Below are 21,976 nucleotides of genomic sequence, written 5' to 3' on the forward strand. Positions count from 1 at the left end.
ATGCCGACAATGCAGGTGGCAGCTTAACCCCCTATGCCACAACGCTGGCCCCAAGTCTTATTTTAAAAATCATGAATACTTAGAAATTTTAGTGGAGAGTTATTCATAATAAGTAGCAGTTTGTTCAGTGAAAATGACATTAATATTCAAATTTATATTTTCAAATGAAGAATAAAAATTAAAAATGAATCAATATCTTTATAAGTAATTAATAATATTCATAGGCTATTTTAGAGTCCAATATAAAATTGGCATATAAAGCGATATGTATAATTATGTAGAAACTTTAATTTCTGAATGTCAGAGTACTATATTTTTCTTTTTCTATTTTTAAAAGAATTATTTATTTGAAAGGCAGAAATAGAGACAGAGAAGGAGATAGAGAGAGAATGAGGGAGAGAGAAATTTTTATCCACTGGTTCACTCCCCAAAGGCTGCAATAGTCCAGGTTGGGCCAGCCCCAAGCCAGGAGCCAGGAGCTTCATCTAGGTCTCCTATGTGGGTGCAGGGGCCCAAGCACTTAGGCCATCTCCTGCTGTTTTCCCAGGCATGTTAGCAGGGAGCTGGATCAGAGCAGCCAGGACTCAACTGGTGCCCATATGGGGTGCTGGCATTTCAGGTGGAGGCTTAACCTTCTATGCCACAGCACTGGCTTCCTCTTTTTCTATTTTTAAAAATATTCTGATTTTTTTAAAGATTTATTTTATTTATTTGAAAGAGTTACAGAGGTAGAGACAGAGAGAGGTCTTACATCTGCTGGTTCACTCCCCAGAGGGCTGCCATGGCCGGAGCTACACTGATTCAAAGCCAGGAGCCCGGAGTCTCTTCCAGGTCTCCCACATGGGTGCAGGGGCCCATGGACTTGGGCCATTTTCCACTGCTTTCCCAGGCCATAGCAGGGAGCTGGATCAAAAGAGGAGCAGCCGGGACTCAACCACCACCCATATGGGATGCTGGCACCCTGGGCCAGGGCTTTTACCCACTGTGCCACAGCACTGGCCCCAAAATATTCTGATTTCTTTATTTGTTGTATTGGAGCAGTTGATTCTAATAGCTTAACAAGAAAAAAAATTCTTAAGGAAGATGGTTTTCCATTTCTAAGAGCTTCAAATGCTCCAGAAATATAAAAATTAAGTGTTTAAGCATGAGATACATATTTAATATTGGCATTCCTTCACGTCATTCAAGTTGGTTGTTGAATCATTCTGGGGTTAGAGTATAAAAGAGGAGTGTAGAGCACAGGTCCATGTGAATATTTAATGGATTATGGTATAGGTGTTGTTCTTAAATTTTAATGCTGCAGAAGAAATGAGCAGTCCTGGAATCCTTGTGTCAAAGAGATACAGAGGAGGCTGATGATCCGGTTAGTATAATGGGTTTCTGGCAGCCAAGTGATGCATTTCAGAATCTGGCTGAGAATGACTGGCCTGCATCCACATGTTCACAGGATGAAGGAAAGAAAACAGAACGTGGGATCTTCCTGCCTTTTCTGTGATGCTTTGAATCCACTGAGATCCAACCAGATCTCTTCTGTAGCAGCACTTGTCATCCATATCATAGCTCTTCCCTCTGACGTTCTCCATGTGCCTTCTCCTCCTTCCTTCTCATCACATGTTTATTGGCCTCATTCGCATGACTCTGCAGTGATTGATGGACCCTTCTCCTGGCTTTTGTTTGTGGTTATCTTGAGGGTGTTTCTGTGATGTGGTGATTACTTTAACAATTTTAATATTTTTCCCATCTGCAGAGTTCAAGGTGTAATATTTCAAAACTGTTCTACATTACTACAAACAGTGGAAAGTCACAAATTTTCCTTTTTATAATATTTTTTAAAATTTTATTTAAGGTATGCAGATTTCATTTATTTCGTATATACAGATTTAGGAATACAATGATACCCTACCCCCTCCCTCTTATGCTCCCAACCTTCCTCTTCCTTCCTCTCCTAATATCTCTCAAATTTTTTTATGACAGGCAGAGTTAGACAGTAAGAGAGAGAGACAGAGAGAAAGGTCTTCCTTTCATTGGTTCACCCCCCAAATGGCTGCTATGGCCGGCGCGCTGTGCCGATCCAAAGCCAGGATCCAGGTACTTCTTCCTGGTCTCCCATGAGGGTGCAGGGCCCAAGCACGTGGGCCATCCTCTACTGCCTTTCCAGGTCACAGCAGACAGCTGGACTGGAAGATGAACAACTGGGACAGAATCCGGCACCCTGACCAGGATTAGAACCCTGGGTGCCAGCCGGCGCCGCGGCTCACTAGGCTAATCCTCCACCTTGCGGTGCCGGCACACCGGGTTCTAGTCCCGGTCAGGGCGTCGGATTCTGTCCCGGTTGCCCTTCTTCCAGGCCAGCTCTCTGCTGTGGCCAGGGAGTGCAGTGGAGGATGGTCCAAGTCCTTGGGCCCTGCACCCCATGGGAGACCAGGAGAAGTACCTGGTTCCTGCCATCGGATCAGCATGGTGCGCCGGCTGCAGCGCGCCAACCACGGCAGCCATTGGAGGGTGAACCAATGGCAAAGGAAGACCTTTCTGTCTGTCTCTCTCTCTCACTGTCCACTCTGCCTGTCAAAAAACAACAACAACAACAACAACAAAAACCCTGGGTGCCGGTGTCACAGGCGGAGGATTAGCCTAGTGAGCCACGGCACCGACCAGTATCTCTCAATTTTTACAATGATCTACTTTCAGTTTACTTTATACTCATAAGATAAACCATACACTAAGTAAAGAGTTAAATAATAAAAATAAGGGGGAAAAAAAAAACACTGTTCAGGCTGTAACAATCATTGAAGCTCAAAATGTCAGTTTCACTCCTATGCTTTACACTTTTGGTACTCTACTAGTTACCACAAATCAGGGAAAAAATATGGTATTTGTCTTTTGGAGACTGTCTTATTTCACTGAGTGTAACAGTTTCCAGTTGCATCCATTCTGTTGTAAATGACAGTATTTCATTCTTTTTTACAGCTTAGTGGTATTCTTTTTTATTTAAAGATTTATTTATTTATTATTTGAAATGCAGAGTTACAGAGAGGCAGAGAGAGAGAGAGAGGTCTTTCATCTGCTGGTTCACTCCCAAAATGGCTGTGATGTCCAGAGCTGGGCTGATCTGAAGCATTCAGGAGTCTCCTCCAGTCTCCCATGTAGTGCAGGGGCCCAAGGACTTGGGCCATCTTCTACTGCTTCCCCAGGCCATAACAGAGAGCTGGATCAGAAGTGGAGCATCTGGGACTAGAACTGGATAGAAGATGAAGTAGCTGGGACTTGAACTGGTGCCCTTATGGAATGTTGGCACTGCAGGTGGTGGCTTTACCTGCTGTGCCACAGCCACAGCCCCAGTGGGTATTCTGTGGCATTATATATAACTATAATTTTTTAAAGATTTATTTATTTATTTGAAAGAGTTACACAGAGAGAGAAGCAGAGGCAGATCCATTTTGAGTTGATTTTTGTATAACACGTACAATAGGGGTCTTGTGTTATACTTCTGCATGTAGAGATACAGTTTTCCCAGCATCATTTGTTGAAGAGATTGTCCTTTCTCCAGGGATTGATTTTATTTTATTATTTTTAAAGATTTATTTATTTATTTATTTGAAAGGCAGAGTTACAGAGAGGCAGAGGCAGAAAGAGTGAAGTCTTCCATTTGCTGGTTCACTCCCCAAATGGCTGCAATGACTAGAGCTGAGCCAATCTGAAGCCAGCAGCCAAGAGCTTCCTCTGGGTCTCCAATGCACGTGCAGGGGCCCAAGCACTTGGGTCATCTTTCACTGCCTTCCCAGGCCAAAGCAGAGAGCTGGATCAGAAGTGGAGCAGCCAGGACTTGAACCAGCACTCATATGGGATGCTGGTGCTGCAGTTGGAGACTCAGCCCATTATGCCACAGCACCAGCCCCCGGGGGTTGAGTTTAACTCCTTTGTCAAAGATTAGTTGGTTGTAAATGTGTGAATTGATTTTTGGAGTTTCTGTTCTGTTCCATTGGTCTGCATATGCGTTTTTGTGCTAGCACCAGTCTGCTTTAATTATAACTACCCTGTAATTTGTCTTGAAATCTGGTAATGTGATGCCTTTGGCTTTGCTGTTGTATAGATTGTTTTAGCTATTTGGGGTCTCTTGTGTTTCCATATGAATTTTAGCATAGGTTTTTTAGATCTGAGAAGAATGCCCTTGGTATTTTGATTGGGATTGCATTGACTCTGTAAATTGCTTTCAATAGTGTGGACATTTTGATGGTATTAATTTTTCCAATCCTGTGCTCGCTTCAGCAGCACATATACTAAAATTCTTCCAATCCATGAACATGGACAATTTTTCCATTTTTTGTGTCTTCTATTTCTTTCCTTAATATTTTATAATTTTCATCATAGAGATATTTTACCTCCTTGGTTAAATGTATTCCAAGATATTTAATTTTTTTCTGTAGCTATTGTAAATAGGATTGATTTTAGAAGTCCTTTCTCAGCCATGGCATTGTCTATGTATACAAAGGCTTTTGATTTTTATGCATTAATTATATATCCTGCCACTTTATCAAATGTTTATAAATTCTAATAGTCTCTTAGTGGAGTTTTTTGGTTCCTCTCTATGTAGAATCATGTCATCTGAAAATAGAAATAGTTTGACTTCCTCTTTTCAATTTCATTCCTTTTTATTTCTTTTTCTTACCTAATGGCTCTGGTCAAACCTCCCAGGACAACATTGAATAGCCATGGTGAGAGTGGATATCCTTGTCTGGTTTCAGATCTTAGTGGAAATGCTTCCAATTTTTGACATTCAATAAAATGCTGGCTGTGGGTTTGTCATAAATTGCCATGATTGTGTTAAGGAATGTTCCTTTTATATGTAATCAGCTAAGGTTTTTTATCATGAAAGGATGTTGTATTTTATCAAATGTTTTCTCTGCATTTATTGAGATAATCATATGGTTTTTATTCTTCAGTTTTTTAATGTGATATATCACACTTATTGATTTATGAATGTTAACCCATCCCTGCATACTAGGGATAAATCCCTCTTGGTCAAGGTGAATGATCTTTCTGATGTGTTGTTGGATTCAATTAGCTAATATTTTGTTGAGAATTTTTACATCTATGTTCATCAGGGATATTGGTCTACAGTTCTCTTTCTCTGTTATATATTTTTTTGGCTTAGGAATTAAGGTGATGCTGGCCTCATAGAAGGAGTTTGGGAGGATTCCTTCCCTTTTAATTGTTTTCAATAGCTTGAGAAGAATTAGAGTTAGTTCTTTTTTGAATGTCTGGTAGAATTTAGCAGTGAAGCCATCTGGTCCAGGGCTTTACTTTGTTGGGAGGGTCTGTAGTACTGATTCAACCTCCATCTTGGTTGTTGATCTGTTAGGTTTTCTATGTCTTCATGATTCAGTTTTGTAGATTGTATGTGTCCAGGAATCTATCCATTTCCTCTAGATTTTCCAATTCCTGGCATACAGCTCTTTGTAGTGCTTCCTGATTATTTTTTTCTGTGGTATCCATTGTTATATTTCCTTTTTATTCTGTGATTTTATTAATTTGGGTCTTCTCCCACTTTCTTTCATTAGTTGGGCCAGCAGTGTATCAGTTCTGTTTATTTTTGTCAAACAATTAACTCTTCATTTAACTGATCTTTTGTATTGTTTTTTGGTTTCAATTTTGTTGATTTCTTCTCTAATTTTAATTATTCCTTCCCTGTACTAATTTTGGATTTGGTTTGTTGTTATTTTTCTAGGTCCTTGAGATTCATTGATAGCTCATTTATTTGGTGCCTTTCCAATTTATTTTTTTAAAGATTTATTTTATTTATTTGAAAGAATCACAGAGAAAGGTAGAGACAGAGAGAGAGGTTTTCCATCTGATGATTCACTCCCCAGATGGCTGCAACAGCTGGAGCTGCGCCAATCGGAAACCAGTAGTCAGGAGCTTCTTCCAGGTCTCCCACGTTGGTTGCAGGGGCCCAAGGACTTGGGCCATCTTCTACTGCTTTCTCAGGCCATAGCAGAGAGCTGGATCAGAAGAGGATCAGCTGGGACTGGAACCAGCACCCATACAGGATGCTGGTGCTTCAGGCCAGGGATTTAACCTGCTGCACCACAGTGCTGGCCCCTGCCTTTCCAATTTCTTGATGCAGGCACCAATTGCTATAAACTTTCTTCTTAACACTACTTTTGCTGTATCCCATAAGTTTTGATATGTTGTATTGTCTTCATTCATTTCCAGAAATTTTTTGATTTCTTTTTCTTTCTTGACCTACTATTTATTCAAGAGCATGTTGTTTATTCTCCATGTGTTGGCTTATTTCCCGAGATTCTTGAGTTGTTAATTTCCAGCTGGATTCCATTATGGTCAGAAAAGATGCATTATATTTCAATTTTTTTGAATTTGCTGATACTTACTTTATGTTCTAACATATAGTCTATCCTAGAAAAAGTTCCATGCACTGATGAAAAGAATCTGTATTCTGCAACTGTGGATTGAAAGGTTCTGTAGATATTAGTTAGGTCCATTTGATCCATGTGTTGACTAGCTCTGTTTCTTTGTTGATTTTTTGTCTAGTTGACTTGCCCATTGATGAAAGCTGGGTTTTGAATTCTGCCACTACTATTGTATTGGAGTCTGTGTATACCTTTATCCATTAACATTTGTTTTAAATAGTCAGGCACTCTGAAATTGGGTGCATACATTTATTATAGTCACATCTTCCTGTTGAATTGATTTCTTAATCATTACATAGTGTCCTTTGTCTATTTTAATTTTTTTGTGTTAAAATCTATTTTGTCTGCTATTAGGATAGCTACACCAGCTCTTTTTTGAATGCCATTAGCAAGAAATATCTTTTTCCATCCTTTCACTTTCAGTCTATATGTATCTGTGTTGGTGATGTATGTTTCTTGCAGGCAGCAAATAGATAGGTCTTGTTTTTTTCATCCATTCAGCCAGTCTATATGTTTTAACTGGAAAGTTGAGGCCTTTAAATTCAAGGTGGCTATTGTTAAGAAGTAACAACTTGGCCCTGCTATTTTTCCATAAATATTCCTATTGATTGCTTTGGATTTTCTTTGTAGTTTTACTGGTGAAATTTCTGCCATAATATTCTTTCATAATGATGACCATCCTTCTGTGTTTCTGTGTGTAGCACATCCTTAAGCATCACTCGTAAGGCTGGATGAATGGTGACAAATTCTTTCAATTTCTGTTTGTTATGGAAGAATTTTATTTCATCTTCATTCATAAATGAGAGCTTTGCAGGGTACAGTACTCTGGGTTCGCAGTTTTTTTTTCTTTTAAGACTTGGACTATGTCTCTCTACTCTCTCCTAGCCTATAGGGTTTCTGATGAGAAGTCAGCTGTGAGTCCAATTGGGAATCCTATGGAAGTAAACTGGCATTTCTCTTGTGCACATTTTAGAATCTTTTCTTTATCTTTTATTGTGGTAGGTTTGACTACAATGTGTCATGGTGAAGATCTTTTCTGGTTATGTCAATTAAGAGTTTTACATGCTTCCTGTACTTGGATATACCTTTCTTTCTCCAAATTAGGGGAGTTTTCTGTAATTATTTCACTGACAAGGCCTTCTAATCCATTCTCTCTTTCCACACCTTCAGCAACTCCCAAGACCCATGTGTTGGGTCATGAGATAGCATCCCATAAATCTCCAACATTGTTTTTAATTTTTCTAATTTTTCTTTTTTTTTTGTCTGAATGAGAAATATCCAAAGATTTGTCTTCCAGTCAGTTATTATTTATTTTACCTCACCAAATATGTTTTTAAGGCATTCTACTGTATTTTTTATTTGACATATTGAATTCTTCATTTCTAATATTTCATTTTTGTTTCTCTTAAAAATCTCAATCTCATGAGAGAATTTTTCTTTCATGTCATGTGTGGATTTCTTTAACTCGTGAATTTGCTTCTCATTGCTTCTGAGTAGTTCTGTGATTAATCTTTTGAATTTCTTTTCAGACATTTAATCAATCTCTTTGTTTCACAGTCTTTTTTTTTAAGATTTTTATTTATTTGTTTGAGAGGTAGAGTTACAGACAATGACAGGGAGAGACAGAGAAAGGTCTTCCTTCCACTGGTTCACTCCCCAGATGGCCGCAACAGTAGAGCTGTGCTGACCAGGAGCTTCTTCCAGGTCTTTCACGTGGGTGCAGGGGCCCAAGCATGTGGACCATATTCTACTGCTTTCCCAGGCCTAGCAGAGAGCTGGATTGGATGAGGAGCAGCCGGGACTCGATCCAGCATTCATATGGGATGCTGGCACCGCAGGCAGAGGATTAACCCACTGCACCACAGTGCTAGCCCCCTCACAGTCTAATATTGAAGTGTTATTATGTTCCTTTAGGGGAATCATGTTATCTTCCTTATTCTTATATCTTAAATTTCTGTGTTTATTTTTAGGCATTTCTAGAAATATTTGTTCGTTTTCTCCTCTGATGGATTTTATCATTAAGTATTCCTCTGTGGCTTAGTGGAGTGTCTGCTCTTTCAGTGAATACCCAGAGGCTTGTGCTGGGTGTGGCCATGGAACTCTGGTCAGTGCTGCAGGGTGGGGCAAGTATCCACAATGACACCCAAATTGGGTGTGGTAGATCACCTCTATTATCGGCAGGGAAGAGGGTATGATCACCTCTGTTGGTGTAATCACACACTTACCTCTTGTCTTCCAAGGTGATCGATGCCCTTGGTTAGCCTGTAGTGGTTGCAACACTCACCTGCACTGCCACTTGAACTGCACAAAGGGTCTGTGCAGTCCTCATGTGAACACGGATCCCGGTACAATGACTCACCCCATGCAACCAGGGAGGTCTGAGCCTTTGGCACCATCCACAGTGATTGCCCAGGGATCCAGCTATCCCTTGTGCCCTATTGTGCAGTCACAGTGTTCCTACCATCTGAGCGCACAATGCTCCTACAGTCACAGGGTACAGAGGATCCACTCTACTCCACTAGCCTATCCCATCCACAGAGAGTCAGAGATGTTCCCGGAACCAGCTGCCTGGAGATGATATGGGACAAGTCAGGTAGCTAGATTAAGTTCATATGTTGGAAGCCCCACCTCCCTGCTCCTTGTGCTCATATCCACCCACCTGTCAATCAGATGACCCCTTCCCTGGGAAGTAGTTCCCTTACCCAGGACTTGGGGGCGGTACCATGTAAACACTTCCATTCTAAGCTCATAAGAAGCCAGGTAAAGTGAAAGCTGCCTCTCTCCTCGTGGACTCAGAGCAAGCAGGATCTCAGAGTCTCTCTTGACCTTTCCTGGCCCACTCTCCCTAAATGAAACCCACAAGTGCGTGTGTATTTTCCTCATTTTGTGAATAAACTTTGTCGTGTTTGTGCTTGTACTTAAGATGCTTCTCTGAGTAAAAGGCAAGAGTCTGGAATAGAAATTGAGGCCCAACCTAGCCCACAACATAGGTACTCCGCCTTGGCGTTTGAGCCCTGGAGCCTGCGATATGTTGAGAGGCTGGGGGCACCTCACAGTCCTAACTGCGTGCCCAGCCCCACGTAAGTCTTCCCATCCTGACTCAGTCAATGGGGAATGTGGATTTTTCCCTCTGGTAAAATCCCTGGATCATACGCATGCGTAAGAGCCACCACAGCTGCTACTGATTTCAAAATGGCGCCTTCTCCCTGCCTGTTGTCCGGTGTGCACAGCTGCACTGCCACAGCTGCTACTGTTGTCAGGATGGTGCCTGTCCCTACCAGTCCCTGGGTGCCTGCAGAAGAGCTGACAGCTGCTACTAATGTCAAAATCACGCCCTCTCCCAGCTGGTTGTCAGGCACCATTGTTGGGGGCATGGGGAGAAAGAAATGTTTCCTTTTTTAGCTGATTAGGCTGGTACCCTGTCCCCTTTAGGGCTCCAGGCCAGACTCGAAGACAGTGTACTTCGCCAGGCTCTCCCTCCAGCTGTGTTGTCAGTGGCACAGGCTGCTGCAGTCTGGCCTCACTTCACTCTACACAGCTGGCACTTCCTCTAGCTCTCGGCTGTGGGGCTTTTGTGTTGTGTCCATGCTCACTGCTGCGTGTCTACACCTTCCACACTGATCCACGGCTTCCCGCTTCCTTCTGTAGCATTTTCACTGCAGATTTCTCTCCAGCTCCCCCTAGAAATGCACTTCCTCCAGTTCTTTGCTGCTGTTTTCCCCTAGCATAGAGCAGTATTCCTTTCCCTGTTCTGCTATCTTGACTGACCTACTTTCTACAATTTTCACATTCTCACCTTGTGATCCTCTTTCCAAATAGCAGTGAAAATAGCGTTATAAAGATCTGCTTGCATCTTTTTCCATAGGATAAAGGATTTTTAGGGAGTCATAGTTTAAGTAACCGTGTAACCCTATGTTAAATTTTTATTCAGTTGCATTATTGCACCTGTATGTTGACAAACAGTCTACTATGGGCCTCTTGTTCACTTACATGACTTTCTACATGTGCCAAAAGTTCTAGGGTTTTGCTTGTTCTTATACTTGGGCCACTTCTCAGGATTGTTCATGCACCTGATAGTTCTGAGGTGATAGTGCATTGTAGTTCTTGTACTGCATCTGGGCTCCTTTCAAATCAACAAAAGCCTTGCCCACTGCTTGTTATAAAAGTAGTAGATTTCCTAGGCTCAGGTTCCTCCATTGCAACTCATTCTCGCCTCACTCCATGGAGATTTTCACATTGCCCTGTGGGACTTGGGACTTGGGGAACCCATGCAACTATGTTGATCCTCCTATTCTTTTTTGGCTAACAAGGTACTTTGTTGCTGGCTCTGGAGTATAGTGCCTTCTGTCAGCATCCATGGAACTGTGGCAAGCTAACTAATTAGCTTTTTTTAAAAAAGATTTATTTATTTATTTGAAAAAGTTACACAGAGAGAAGGAGAGAGAGAGAGAGAGAGAGAGGTCTTCCATCCACTGGTTCACTCCCCAAATGGCCACAACGGCCAGAGCTGCGCCTATCTGAAGCCAGGAGCCAGGAACTTCTTCAGGGTCTCCCATGCGGGTGCTGGGGCCCAAGGCCTTGAGCCATCTTCTACTGCCTTCCCAGGCCATAGCAGAGAGCTGGATCGGAAGTGGAGCAGCCGGGTCTTGAACCTGTGCCCATATGGGATGCTGGCTCTGCAGGTGGCGGCCTTACCTGCCACGCCACAGCGCCAGCCCCCTAATTATCTTTTAATTTTGGTTGGTGATTTCCTCCTTCTAACTCTCCTTCATATTTTCAAACTTACTAAAGTAGGTTTAAACACTTTATTTAGAAAATATTTTCTTTTTTTTTAATAAAATATCTTCTTCCCTACCAAAGTAGGGAAATATCCCAATATTTTATTTATAAAATATCTTCTTTTTGAAGAATTTAAATAACTATTTTATGTTTGTTTCCCTATAAAATGTCATTGTGAAGTATGTAGATACAGATTTATTCATATTTTTAAATGAAGAATTGGAAGTAGAGGTTAAGTGATTTTTCTCAAGTTCATTTCGCTAATTCATAGCAGATCCAATGCTGGAATTTAGGACTTCCTACTGGTGATGCAGGAATAAGAGTGTCTTTACTACATAACAATGCCATCTTCCTTCTCAGTAACATTCTCTGCTATGACACTTGCTTAATTTGGAATATAGAAATTATAATTACTGTTCTGGTAAGAAAGGATTCTGGGAAATTATTACAAACTGAAAATCTGAAAGCATATAGACTTCCCAATATTTTAATAGAGTATGTTCTGTTCCAGTCTTCACAGAAATTAATACTTATATAAGAACAATAAAGTTAATGTTTGCTCTTAGCCTCAGACATGGTGTTTCTCAAAATGATCCTCTTCAAACTCAGCTGGAGAACCAAATATAGTTTCCTGGGCTGTATTCCAGATCTAGCTTATAAGAATTTCCAGGATGCAAGGAAATCCTGTGTCATTTTAAAAAAATTTATTTTATATTATTTATTTGAAAGGCAGAGTTACAGCGGGAGAGACAAGGAGGGAGGGGGAGAGAGAGAGAGCAGGAGAAATCTTTCATCTGTTGGTTTACTCCCCAAATGGCTGCAGTGGCTGAGTCCAGGCAGGCTGAAGCCATTAACCAGCAACTCCATCCAGGTCTCCCACCTAGGTACAGGGGCCCAGGCACTTGGGCTATCTGCTGCTTTCCCAGGTATTTTAGCAGGGAGATAGGTTGGAAGTGGAGCATCTAGGACTTGAACTCATGATTCTATGGGATACCAGGATCATAGGCAGTGGCTTAAATTGCTGTGCTGCAGTGCTAGCCCCAGTCCTGTGTCTTTTTATGAAATGCCCCAAGAGACCTTTTTGTCCATTAAAATTTACCATGCATTAATGCCAGGAATAGACTGTTTCTATAAACCAAGGGTGGGCTGACTACCACCTCTGGCTAAGTATCTCTTGACAGAGGAGGGGGCAGGTTTACAGACCCTTCCCTGAATATAGGACTTTTAGAAAAGTCTTTGTGAAAGGATGGCAGTTGTCTCGCAGAAAGCTAGGACTGTTGTCTGACACCCAGAGTTCAGCAGTGGTGGTTTAGGAAATGCCTGTATGTTGTGAAATAGCAGGGCTCCCTGGAACTCACTGTGTGGAGACCCTCTGTCCTGAGGCTGTGCATGCCGCCTTCTGCCTGTTCGTTAATTCGCTCAGTTTGTGTATGTTGGGTGCCGACTCTGTGATGCGGCCACCACCTGGGGCACTGATGCTGCAGCAGTGGGTAAGGCGACTGAGATGCCTACCTTCAGGGTCTGCGGCAGATGATGACAATGGCTGCTGAACCAGAGCGAATTTCTTTACAGATGAAGGTGGTGGGTTCGGTTTTCTGTTTTGTTTCTCCCCAGTGATTTCAGACTAGCTATTTGCAGGAGAAATGTTTTGCTATTCCTTCTCTGCAGGTATGAAGCTGAGAGTGTGGTTCTGAGACAAGGACATGTCCCCCTTGAATGCTGCTTGGTTCTTGCTGGACATTTAAAGAGTGTGTCGAGTAACACAAGCGAGAATAAAAGCTCCAACTCTGAAATTCTAAGTGAGTTTGAAGAAGGTGACTTCATAGGGGTAAGTGTTGTCTCAATTTCTCAGTCGTTTTTCATTCAAAAAATTTAAAATTATGTAAATTATGTAATCTGTGTGTTAATATAATATGTGTCCTCAAGTATTAAATATTTCAATAATTGGAATGCTTGGAAAAAACATGTTCTTCTTTTCAGTGTAGAGCTAACATGTAGCCTAAGATGTAGTTTGTCAACATACAAGAGTAAGATTCTAAATGATTGTTAGATGAGTGATTGGCCAGCTAAATGCATTAGAAACTGTGACTTTGGCAGTATTAAGTAGCAAAGGGTACCTAACAGTCATGGACTCAAAGAGCTATTTTTGGTTCTTTAAAGAAAATCTATGCTTGCCAAAGATTTTATGTAGAGGGGATAAAATTCAAGCTTGGAGAACAGCCTACAGGTAAGAATGAAACGTGTTTCACTTTCATGATTAGTCATGGCCACATTGGGTTTGAAGATCCTAGAACCTCAAAGTCCCTGAGTAGACAGATCTGAGGAGTGGGGGCACTTGCTAGAGTGCATTGTGCAAATGTCGGTTGAAATAAGATATACTATTAGAAAACCTGCTAAAGAGTCTGGCACCAAGGGTTCCTAAGAAGGTGAAGTTGATCAGATTAAAATTTCGCTAGACAGCTGGTAGTGATGTGGAGGCTGAAACAGACAGACTGGGGTCTGATCAGGGGACACTGGACCAAGGCACTGGCCAGAGTGGCGACAAATGAGAGATGGGTTCCAGATGTCTTATTGGTAACACATTCAATGAGAAAGGCAAAGAAGAAAAAAGCCATGTATTTCTAACAGTTTTTTAAAATCAAACCTGCACCTGCAAGGACCCAAGAAGTTGGATCATCTTCTACTGCTTTTCCAGACCATAGCATAGAGCTGGATGGGAAGTGGAACAGCCAGGACTCGAACCAGCCGGGACTCGATGCCTGCACTGTAGGAGGCAGCTTTACCCGCTACTCCACAGGGTCAGCCTCAGCTAAGTGGCGTCTTAACTGCTGTGCCAAGTATCTACCCCTTTATGATTAATTTTAAAAAATAATGTGCTTAAAATGCTGCAAACTTATAACCTCTAAGTTTTCCAGGGCTTCATTATCAGAACAACACCAGAATTGAGATAATTCTAGAAGTGGTACATTTGTTTTTATTTTTCAGGAAATCTGCCTTTTGACTAATGCCAGGCGACATACTTCAGTTGTATGTGAAACAGATGTAATGCTTCTGGTGATAAATAAAGAAGTAAGTATCTGATGATATTCCTGAAAGCATTTACTATGTTAAGTAAACCTTTTTGGGAAACCTAGATACATTTCAAAGCCAAAAATATTTACATTGAGAAGGAATCCTAATGAAATTGTGTCTATGGAGATTACTGATGCCATAGACAGGAGTGTCAATTGGTAAAGTCAACAACAGGAGTCACTGTGCACTTACTCCTCATGTAGGATCTCTATCCTTAATGTGCTGTACATTGAGATTTAATGCTATAACGAGTACTCAAACAATATATTTCACTTTGTGTTTCTATGGGGGTGCAAACTGTTGAAATCCTTACTTAATGCATACTAAACTGATCCTCTGTAAAAAAAAAAAAAAAAAAAAAAGAAATTATCAATTCCCAACTTGACTCTCACTGGGATTAAACATGACAATAGGTCTGCTCTGATTTCATCATCATTTAAAAAAATCATCTATTATTTTTCACTTTATGTTTCTGTGTGGGAGCAAACTGTTGAAATCCATACTTAATGTATACTAAGCTGATCTTCTGTATATTAAGATAATCGAAAATGAATCTTGATGTGAATGGAAGGGGAGAGGGAGTGGGAAAGGGGAGGGTTGTGGGTGGGAGGGACGGTATGGGGGGGAAGCCATTGTAATCCATAAGTCGTACTTTGGAAAATTATATGCATTAAATAAAAGTTTAAAAAAAAAAAAAAAAAGAAATTGTGTCTATGGAATAAATAATGTTGAGTCTCGATGCTTTGTGCTGATAGATCAGCAGTCTTTTTTTTTTTCTTTAAAGATTTTATTTATTTGTTTGAGAGGTAGAGTTACAGACAGAGAAAGGGAGAGACAGAGGGAAAGGTCTTCCATCCTCTGGTTCACTCCCCAATTGGCCACAATGGCCGGAGATGGGCTGATCCGAAACCAGGAGCCAGGAGCTTCCTCTGGGTCTCCCACGTGGGTGCAGGGGCCCAAGCACTTGGGCCATCTTCCACTGCCCTCCCAGGCCAAAGCAGGGAGCTGGATTGGAAAAGGAGCAGCGGGGACACAAACCGGCACCTGTATGGGATTCTGGTGCTACAGAGAGAGGCTTAGCCTGCTATGCCACAGTGCCAGCCCAGATCAGCAGTCTTAATCAGATAACAAATTGCATCTGAACACAAGATGTTGTCAAGGGTTAAGTTGTATCTGTTAGATCAGTATCTGGCAGAACAAAACTGAATAAATAGTAGGAGTTGTTGTTAATTATAATAAAACAAAAATTATCTGCTATTGGTAGCAAACGTACTCTTGAAATAAAAAAAAATCAAGTGACTATGAGAGGGTCTTCAAAATATTCTTGGAAAATGCATAATATGAAAAAAGCTGTGCATAAACTTAAAGTTTTTTTGCACCAAAATAAACTTACATCTTAATTCCATTTTCCCCGAAGCTTTTGGAGTATCCTCATACTTGCTGCTTAACCCCTCCTCAAGAGGGGCGGGGGCTGCATGTGATTCCCGTGTTTGGAGATCACGGTGCATTTTGTAACACAGCCTGTGTCGGGGGAAGTAGAGCTTGTCATTTTTATTATTTTGGGGCAGTGATTAGGAGTGTTTAACAATTTTTATATCCGGCTCAGGGGAGGGTTCTAATGCTCTTTTTATTTAAAAATACTTATCATATGAATCTCATGAGAGGTGCAGCCTGTTTGAAGATTGTGATCCTGTGCTGACAGCAGCTACTCTGTTTTTTTTTTTTTTATTATTATTATTCAAGACAAATGGCTTTCTGAAGCTATTTAAGCCCTACTTCCCTTCTCTGCCTTACAAAGCTTGACGTGCCAGGGACTGGAGTGATTGCTTAGGCGGTCCCTTGGGGAGACTGAAGGGAGAGCATTGATTAGACACTTTTGGCCTGAGAGCCCTATTCAGCTATTAGGCTGGCAGCAAAGTCTCTGTTTTTTCCATCAGAGAAATCAGTGGCAGCAGAACCTTGCCTGGAGATGTTTATTATCCTTATCAGTGTGGTCATGTGTACCGTTAGGAGTCTACTCTGGGAAAAATGTTCTTGAATTTGTATTTGATTAGAATTTTTTAAAGTGGTTACCTTTATCAATACTTATAAGATCATGAGATTTTTCTGTATATAAATCATTCTGTGGTGTGCTCCTCAAGTATAGAGTAGAATGTACAGTAATCTAATTTGAAATAACCATGAGAAATTTCTCAGATATTTCAGTATTGATGAATATCAACGTAATGGGTGTATGCTGTGTACTTCTTCACTGAGGCGGTGCTAAGAGAATTTGATGGACTGCCACTATTATGACCATAGTGAGTGCCATATACTCAGAGATCCTTGAAAAAAGCATCAGAAACACAGTGAGATATAGGATGTGGTTTTCAGTTTAAATATTATATTTGATTTATTATTTATAGACTAAAAAAGAAAGGTGAGTTCCATTAGCCCAGTGACCTTTATTTTTTCCCCAGCAGGGTAATTGCATTCTAATGGAAATATAGGAACAACAGGTATTGTAAATAAACTCCCTGAATGTGTGGAGTTGCTTGCTTCAGCCTCTGAAAGCATCCAGTGGGTTTCAGCATAAATTTATAAGCAACTCAAATTCTTTCCCAAACAAAACAGAAAAAGACTGCCTGTGTGTTAGCTCCTGGAAAACCTAATAACATTCCTGGTATTCATCTTTATGCATTTCATGTTCTGCATAAGAATTTTTAATTTATTTGAGAGGTATCTGTGCCTTGAAGAGAGAGAGAGAGGGAGAGAGAGAGGGAGACAAGGGGAGGGCAGAGAAAGAGAGAGAGAGAGAAAAAGAGAAGGAATCCACTCCCACGCAGTGGTTTGCTCCCTAAATGCCTGTAGCAGCCAGGGCTGGACTGGGCTGAGCTGAAGCCAGAAGCTGGGTCTCAGTCCAGGTCTCCCACATGGATGGCAGGAACCCATGTACTCGAGCCATTTCTATTGCCTATCTTACTTGCATTTTAAACTAACAGTTAATAGTTTCATTCAAGACTGAAAAAAATAGAGGAGGGCATTTAGTTTAGCAGTGAAGTGCTCATGTTCCGTACCAGAGAACTTGAATTTTGTTCTCTGGCTTGTTACTCCAGCTTCCTGCTAACACCAACCCCGGCAGTGGCAGGTGATGGCTCGAATAGTTGAGTCCTTGCCACCCATGTAGGAAATCGAGTTTCTGGCTCTTGGTTCCAGCCTGGCCCTACCCTGACTGTTGTGACCAGTGGATAGGAGCTCTGTCTGCCTGTCTACCTCTCACAAAAATGACTAAAATGATGGCTGTACCACAAGGGCTGCTGTGGTGTGTCTTGGCCGCTGAAGGGGCATCATTGTGTCTCTGAACAGTGTGCACATCCTTTGTGAAACCATGCTCTGAAGGCTTCCGCCCAGCCCCTTCTTCAGGGGCTGACTGTGAAACCTTCCTGGATACAGCAAGGGGGGTGGAGTCTCGGCTGTGTTAGGTCCTGGGTGCTGTCCCATGTCAGTGAATTTCCAGTGCGGGGCTGTGCAGCACTGACAGTCTCCAACTGACAGTGCACCAAGCAGAGGGGCAGTGTGAACTGGGTGGATGGTGTACATTGGTCACAAAGCTGAACTCACACTCACTTCAACACCAACGTCCTCTATCTGATTCTGACCTTCTGTCTGTTTGGGGGCACAAGGCCACTTATTTTAGAAATGGTGTCGACACTCCCTGGTAGTTACTGTTGTTTTCAATGTTCTTGGAACATACAAACAAAAATGAAGTGGCTGGACATCATATTCTTCCACGTCCACCTTTTAAAAATACAATTTAGCTAATCTAGGAAATCCCTAAATCTGGAAGCTCTTGTGCTGTGTTAGACTGTTTTGTCTTCCCTAGGACTGAGATTTCAGAGTGAGGATGTGGCTTCCCCTGCACTGAAGATTTACCCTCATCTGTGTGTACCTGAACGGTATGGCTTCATCCTGAAGCATGGCCGTGAATCCAGGCCACCAGGGCTGAAATCTCAGTGCTGCCACAGTGAGCTCTGGGCCACGTAATTAACCCACCAGAGCCTCAGTTTCTTGTCTGTGTCAACAGTGACATGGTATAAGACATAGGTCAGTATATACGAATGCTGCACTGTTCCTGTTTTCTCTCAGTGATAGGATGTCGATGATAACCAGATTTGTGCACTCTGTCCTGATCATCCCTGGAACATGATTTGGCAAAATCTTATGGCTGGCCTTTCTGTTTTCCTGGCTGTATTCTTCCTGTCCTTGGATCCCCCTCACCTATTTATTTTCACCACTGTGTTTTATGCACTTTTAACAAGTGGGGGTTGGGGTAAGATATAAATACATTCAATAATTAAAAATTCTGTTTCCTACACCAAGTCTGACAAAGCACCTCTGATTTCAGAGCTGCTTTGATTGTACAAGCCACTTGGCCATCCATAGACTGTAAGAGAATCAGAGAGAAGGAAATGTAAATGAGATGGCTATGGCCTTGACTGTGAGCTATGAGGGGACCCTAGGGAACTGGCTGTTAAGGAGGGGCTGTTGGTAGAGACGAGAGTGGGACAAGGTTGCAGGAACTGCTGTGACTTACGGTATCCAGCACTTATTTATTGAGCACTTGAAAGAATATGGGCTGCAGTAAGTATTTTATTTGTTTCTCACAATACCCTGTTAGATACTCTCCCCTTCACAGAGTAAGAGAAGAAAGCTAAGACTCATTGTACAAGTTGTTCAGGGTTCCAGGCCTAATAAGCTGTAGACATAGGGCTCACCTCCAGAGTGCCTGACTCAAACTTCTACTCCTAACCACCGTGGTGTCCTGTCTGCTGGCTTATTCCCATGATGGGTATATGCCTTTCATGTAAGCTTTAAAGAGTGCCCTGGCAAGCCTAGACAGATAGTTGTGAAACTTCCTGGTTTCTGGGATAACAAACAAGGTCTCTCTATTCATTCTTGCCAGGAGTTAATGCCTAATGGCCCATCTGTCAGTATGGCACCAGAACACGTGTGCAAACCTAGCTCTGTAGCTTGACTCATCATCTTAATCACAGACATATACACTTTGTGTTTACCGTCTGGTTCATCCATGGGTAGGAGTGTTTACTTACTATTATTGCATATGCTTAAAATTTTCCATAACAAAAGTAGTACTGAGAAGTAAGCAGGTGGCCCTCCCATGGCACCTGCCACCTGGCAGCCAGTCCTCTCCAAGCAGTAAGGGAGGTCCATCTTAGAACATGAGCAGGTCCCAGAAGGCCACAGCTACTCTGTGTTTTGGAAAGCAGTTCCATGTTACTGCACCTAGCACCATGGTGGGGCTGTGTTCTAGCTAGGCAGTGTGTTGGTCTCAGCTAGGTTTGTTTTTAAGAGAGCAAGAGAAAGCTTTCCCATCCACTGGTTAACTCCCTAAATACTCTTAACAGGTGGGGCTGAGCCAAGCCAAAGCCAGAAGCCCAGAACTCAGTTTGGGTCTCCCATGTGGATGGCAGTGACCCAAGTATTGAGCCATTACCCACTGTCCCCACAGAGTGTGCATTAGCAAGAAGCTGGAATTGAAGGTGAAGCCAGGACTTGAACCCTGGCACTCTGACATGGCATGTGGCATCCCAACCACTGCATCAAATGCAGGGCAGCGAATGTGGAGCCACAGGAAATTTGAGGTCTTTGTTATATATTTTGAACACAAGTGTTACAGATTATGCCTAAAATGTGGCTATCAGCAGGACTGATGTCATTGCCCAAGAAAGTTAGAGTGGACACTACAATTTCATGATTTTCTATTTTTGTTTTATTGTTCTCTGCTCAGAAACTTGATGCATCCACACCATTTCAGGTTTTATTGGAACTGGAGTCCTAGGAAAGAGTGTTCTGAGTGCTGAGAAGTAAGTGGTCTGAGAACAGTGGTTACGCCTCTTCAGCAGGACATACTGCAGGACATGTCATCTGGGGTCTGGATTTTCAAAAAACTTGTCCTCAACAAGTACTTAAGAGATGGAATGATCTTTGGATGTGTGTTGGCCAGCTGTTCACAGTGCACTGTGGTTTTCACTCTTGTCTCCACTTCAGACTTTCCAGTATTTCATGTGGGACATTGATTCATGATGTCTGCAAACAGTGTTGCACGGTGAGCAGAGCTTTGCAGCTGGAGAGCCAGATTTTAATCCTGACTTTGCTGTGTGAATTTGCATGAATGACTTGGCCTGGCCAAGCCTTGGTTGGCTTATCTGTAAATGAGAATGAAAATGAGTTGCAAAACTCGAGAAAGCAACCTAAGGTAGTTATTGAGCCCTTGGTATGTGCCTCATACTGTTTTAGGATTTACGGATACCATGGTAAACTTGAGTTTCAAAGGCGAGGGGCAAGCTAGCATGATCATCCTCTAATGTGGAACCAGGTTTAAGGAACGCTGGTTTAGGCTCTGATAAAGGGATGTTCATGAGAAGAAACTGCAGTCTCAGGACTGGGACTGGGACAGATGTGGGCAGGAGGGAACCACCTGTAGAACAAGAAATCTTCTGTATGTGTAGGCACACGCGTGTGTGCGTGCATGTGTAGAACTGCAGGGGAGAAGGCACATACTTTGGGAACGCAGGGGGCTGGGCGTGGAGCTGCGGAAGAATGAGGCAGAAGAGTCAGACCTGGGCCAGAACACCGGGGGCTGGATGCGATTCTGAGGAAATCTGCTGTGTGAAGGGATCAGGGCTGGCGCCCAGCAGGCCCTCAGCAAGTCCCGTTCCGTGCGTCCACAGCAGCAGCAGAGGCTGAGCTCGTAGTCCTGAGCTCCCGGGAAGGAAGGGGCGTCCTGACTCTGCTCAGGAAGCGCAAGGGCAGAGCACTCAGGGCGTTTATCCCAGCAGCCATCTCAGTGGGAAGAGGAGCTCTCTGCACTCAGCGTGCTGCTGCCCTCCCCACTCGCTCTGAGCTGTGCCTTCAGAGTGGAGCAGGCAGCTAGTTCTTGTCAGATAGTTCTTATTTTACTGGGCAAAAGGCACATCACATAAAACTGGTCATTTCATTGTTTTTCAGTATAAAATTCAGTGACATTAGGTACATTGACAGTGTTGAGCAACCACCCCGTCCATCTCCGGAACCTCCTCCTCATCCCAAAATGGTACTCTGTAATTCAGCACTAACGCTTATTTCCCCCTGCCTGCATCCCCAGGTAACCTCTGTTCTGCTTTCTGCCTCTTTGAGTTGCCTTTGGATCCCCCACATAAGTGGAATCATACACTCTGTGTCCTTTTGTGGCTTATTTTGCTTCACCTAATAACCTCACTAAACTCTGTCCCTGTAACAGCGTAAGAATAACTTAGATGTTAAACAGTTCATGATATTTCAACAGCTTGAGTGTCCTGAATTAGCTACTATGGTTTGTCACTCTGTTCCCTCAAAGTAAGGCTAACATAAAGGTAGCTGTTAATCACATTTAAAATTATTTATTTAGTTATTAGAGAGAGAGACAGACAGAAGGAGTGAGTTCTCATCCACTGGTTCACTCCCTGAATGCCAGCAAAGGCCCAGACTGGCCTGGGCCAAGACTGAGAGCTGGGAATCCAGTTCACATCTCCCATGTGGGTGGCAGGGACCCAGACAAGTTGAGCCATCACTGCTGCCTCCCAGGGTCTGCACTGGCAGGAGGCTGGAGTCCGGAGTCAGAGCTCAGCATCAAACCTAGGCACTCCAGCATGCAGCGCCAAGTGTCTTAGGGACAGCTA

At 42.5% G+C, this 21,976-nt stretch overlaps 1 protein-coding gene across 1 annotated transcript in view; it reads left to right on the forward strand.

The window, feature by feature from the left end:
- Nucleotides 1-21,976, forward strand: part of LOC103350800 (cyclic nucleotide-binding domain-containing protein 2) — a 115,068-nt gene that overhangs the window by 33,608 nt on the left and 59,484 nt on the right. The window contains exons 6-7 of the mRNA XM_051820266.3: nt 12,876-13,035; nt 14,193-14,276. Coding sequence (XP_051676226.2) covers nt 12,876-13,035; nt 14,193-14,276 — 244 coding nt within the window. The remainder of the gene's footprint in view (nt 1-12,875; nt 13,036-14,192; nt 14,277-21,976) is intronic.

This window comes from Oryctolagus cuniculus, chromosome 8 (genome assembly GCF_051225735.1).
Source record: "Oryctolagus cuniculus isolate XC-2025 breed Fujian yellow rabbit chromosome 8, ASM5122573v1, whole genome shotgun sequence".
In the NCBI taxonomy this organism is placed as follows: domain Eukaryota; kingdom Metazoa; phylum Chordata; class Mammalia; order Lagomorpha; family Leporidae; genus Oryctolagus; species Oryctolagus cuniculus.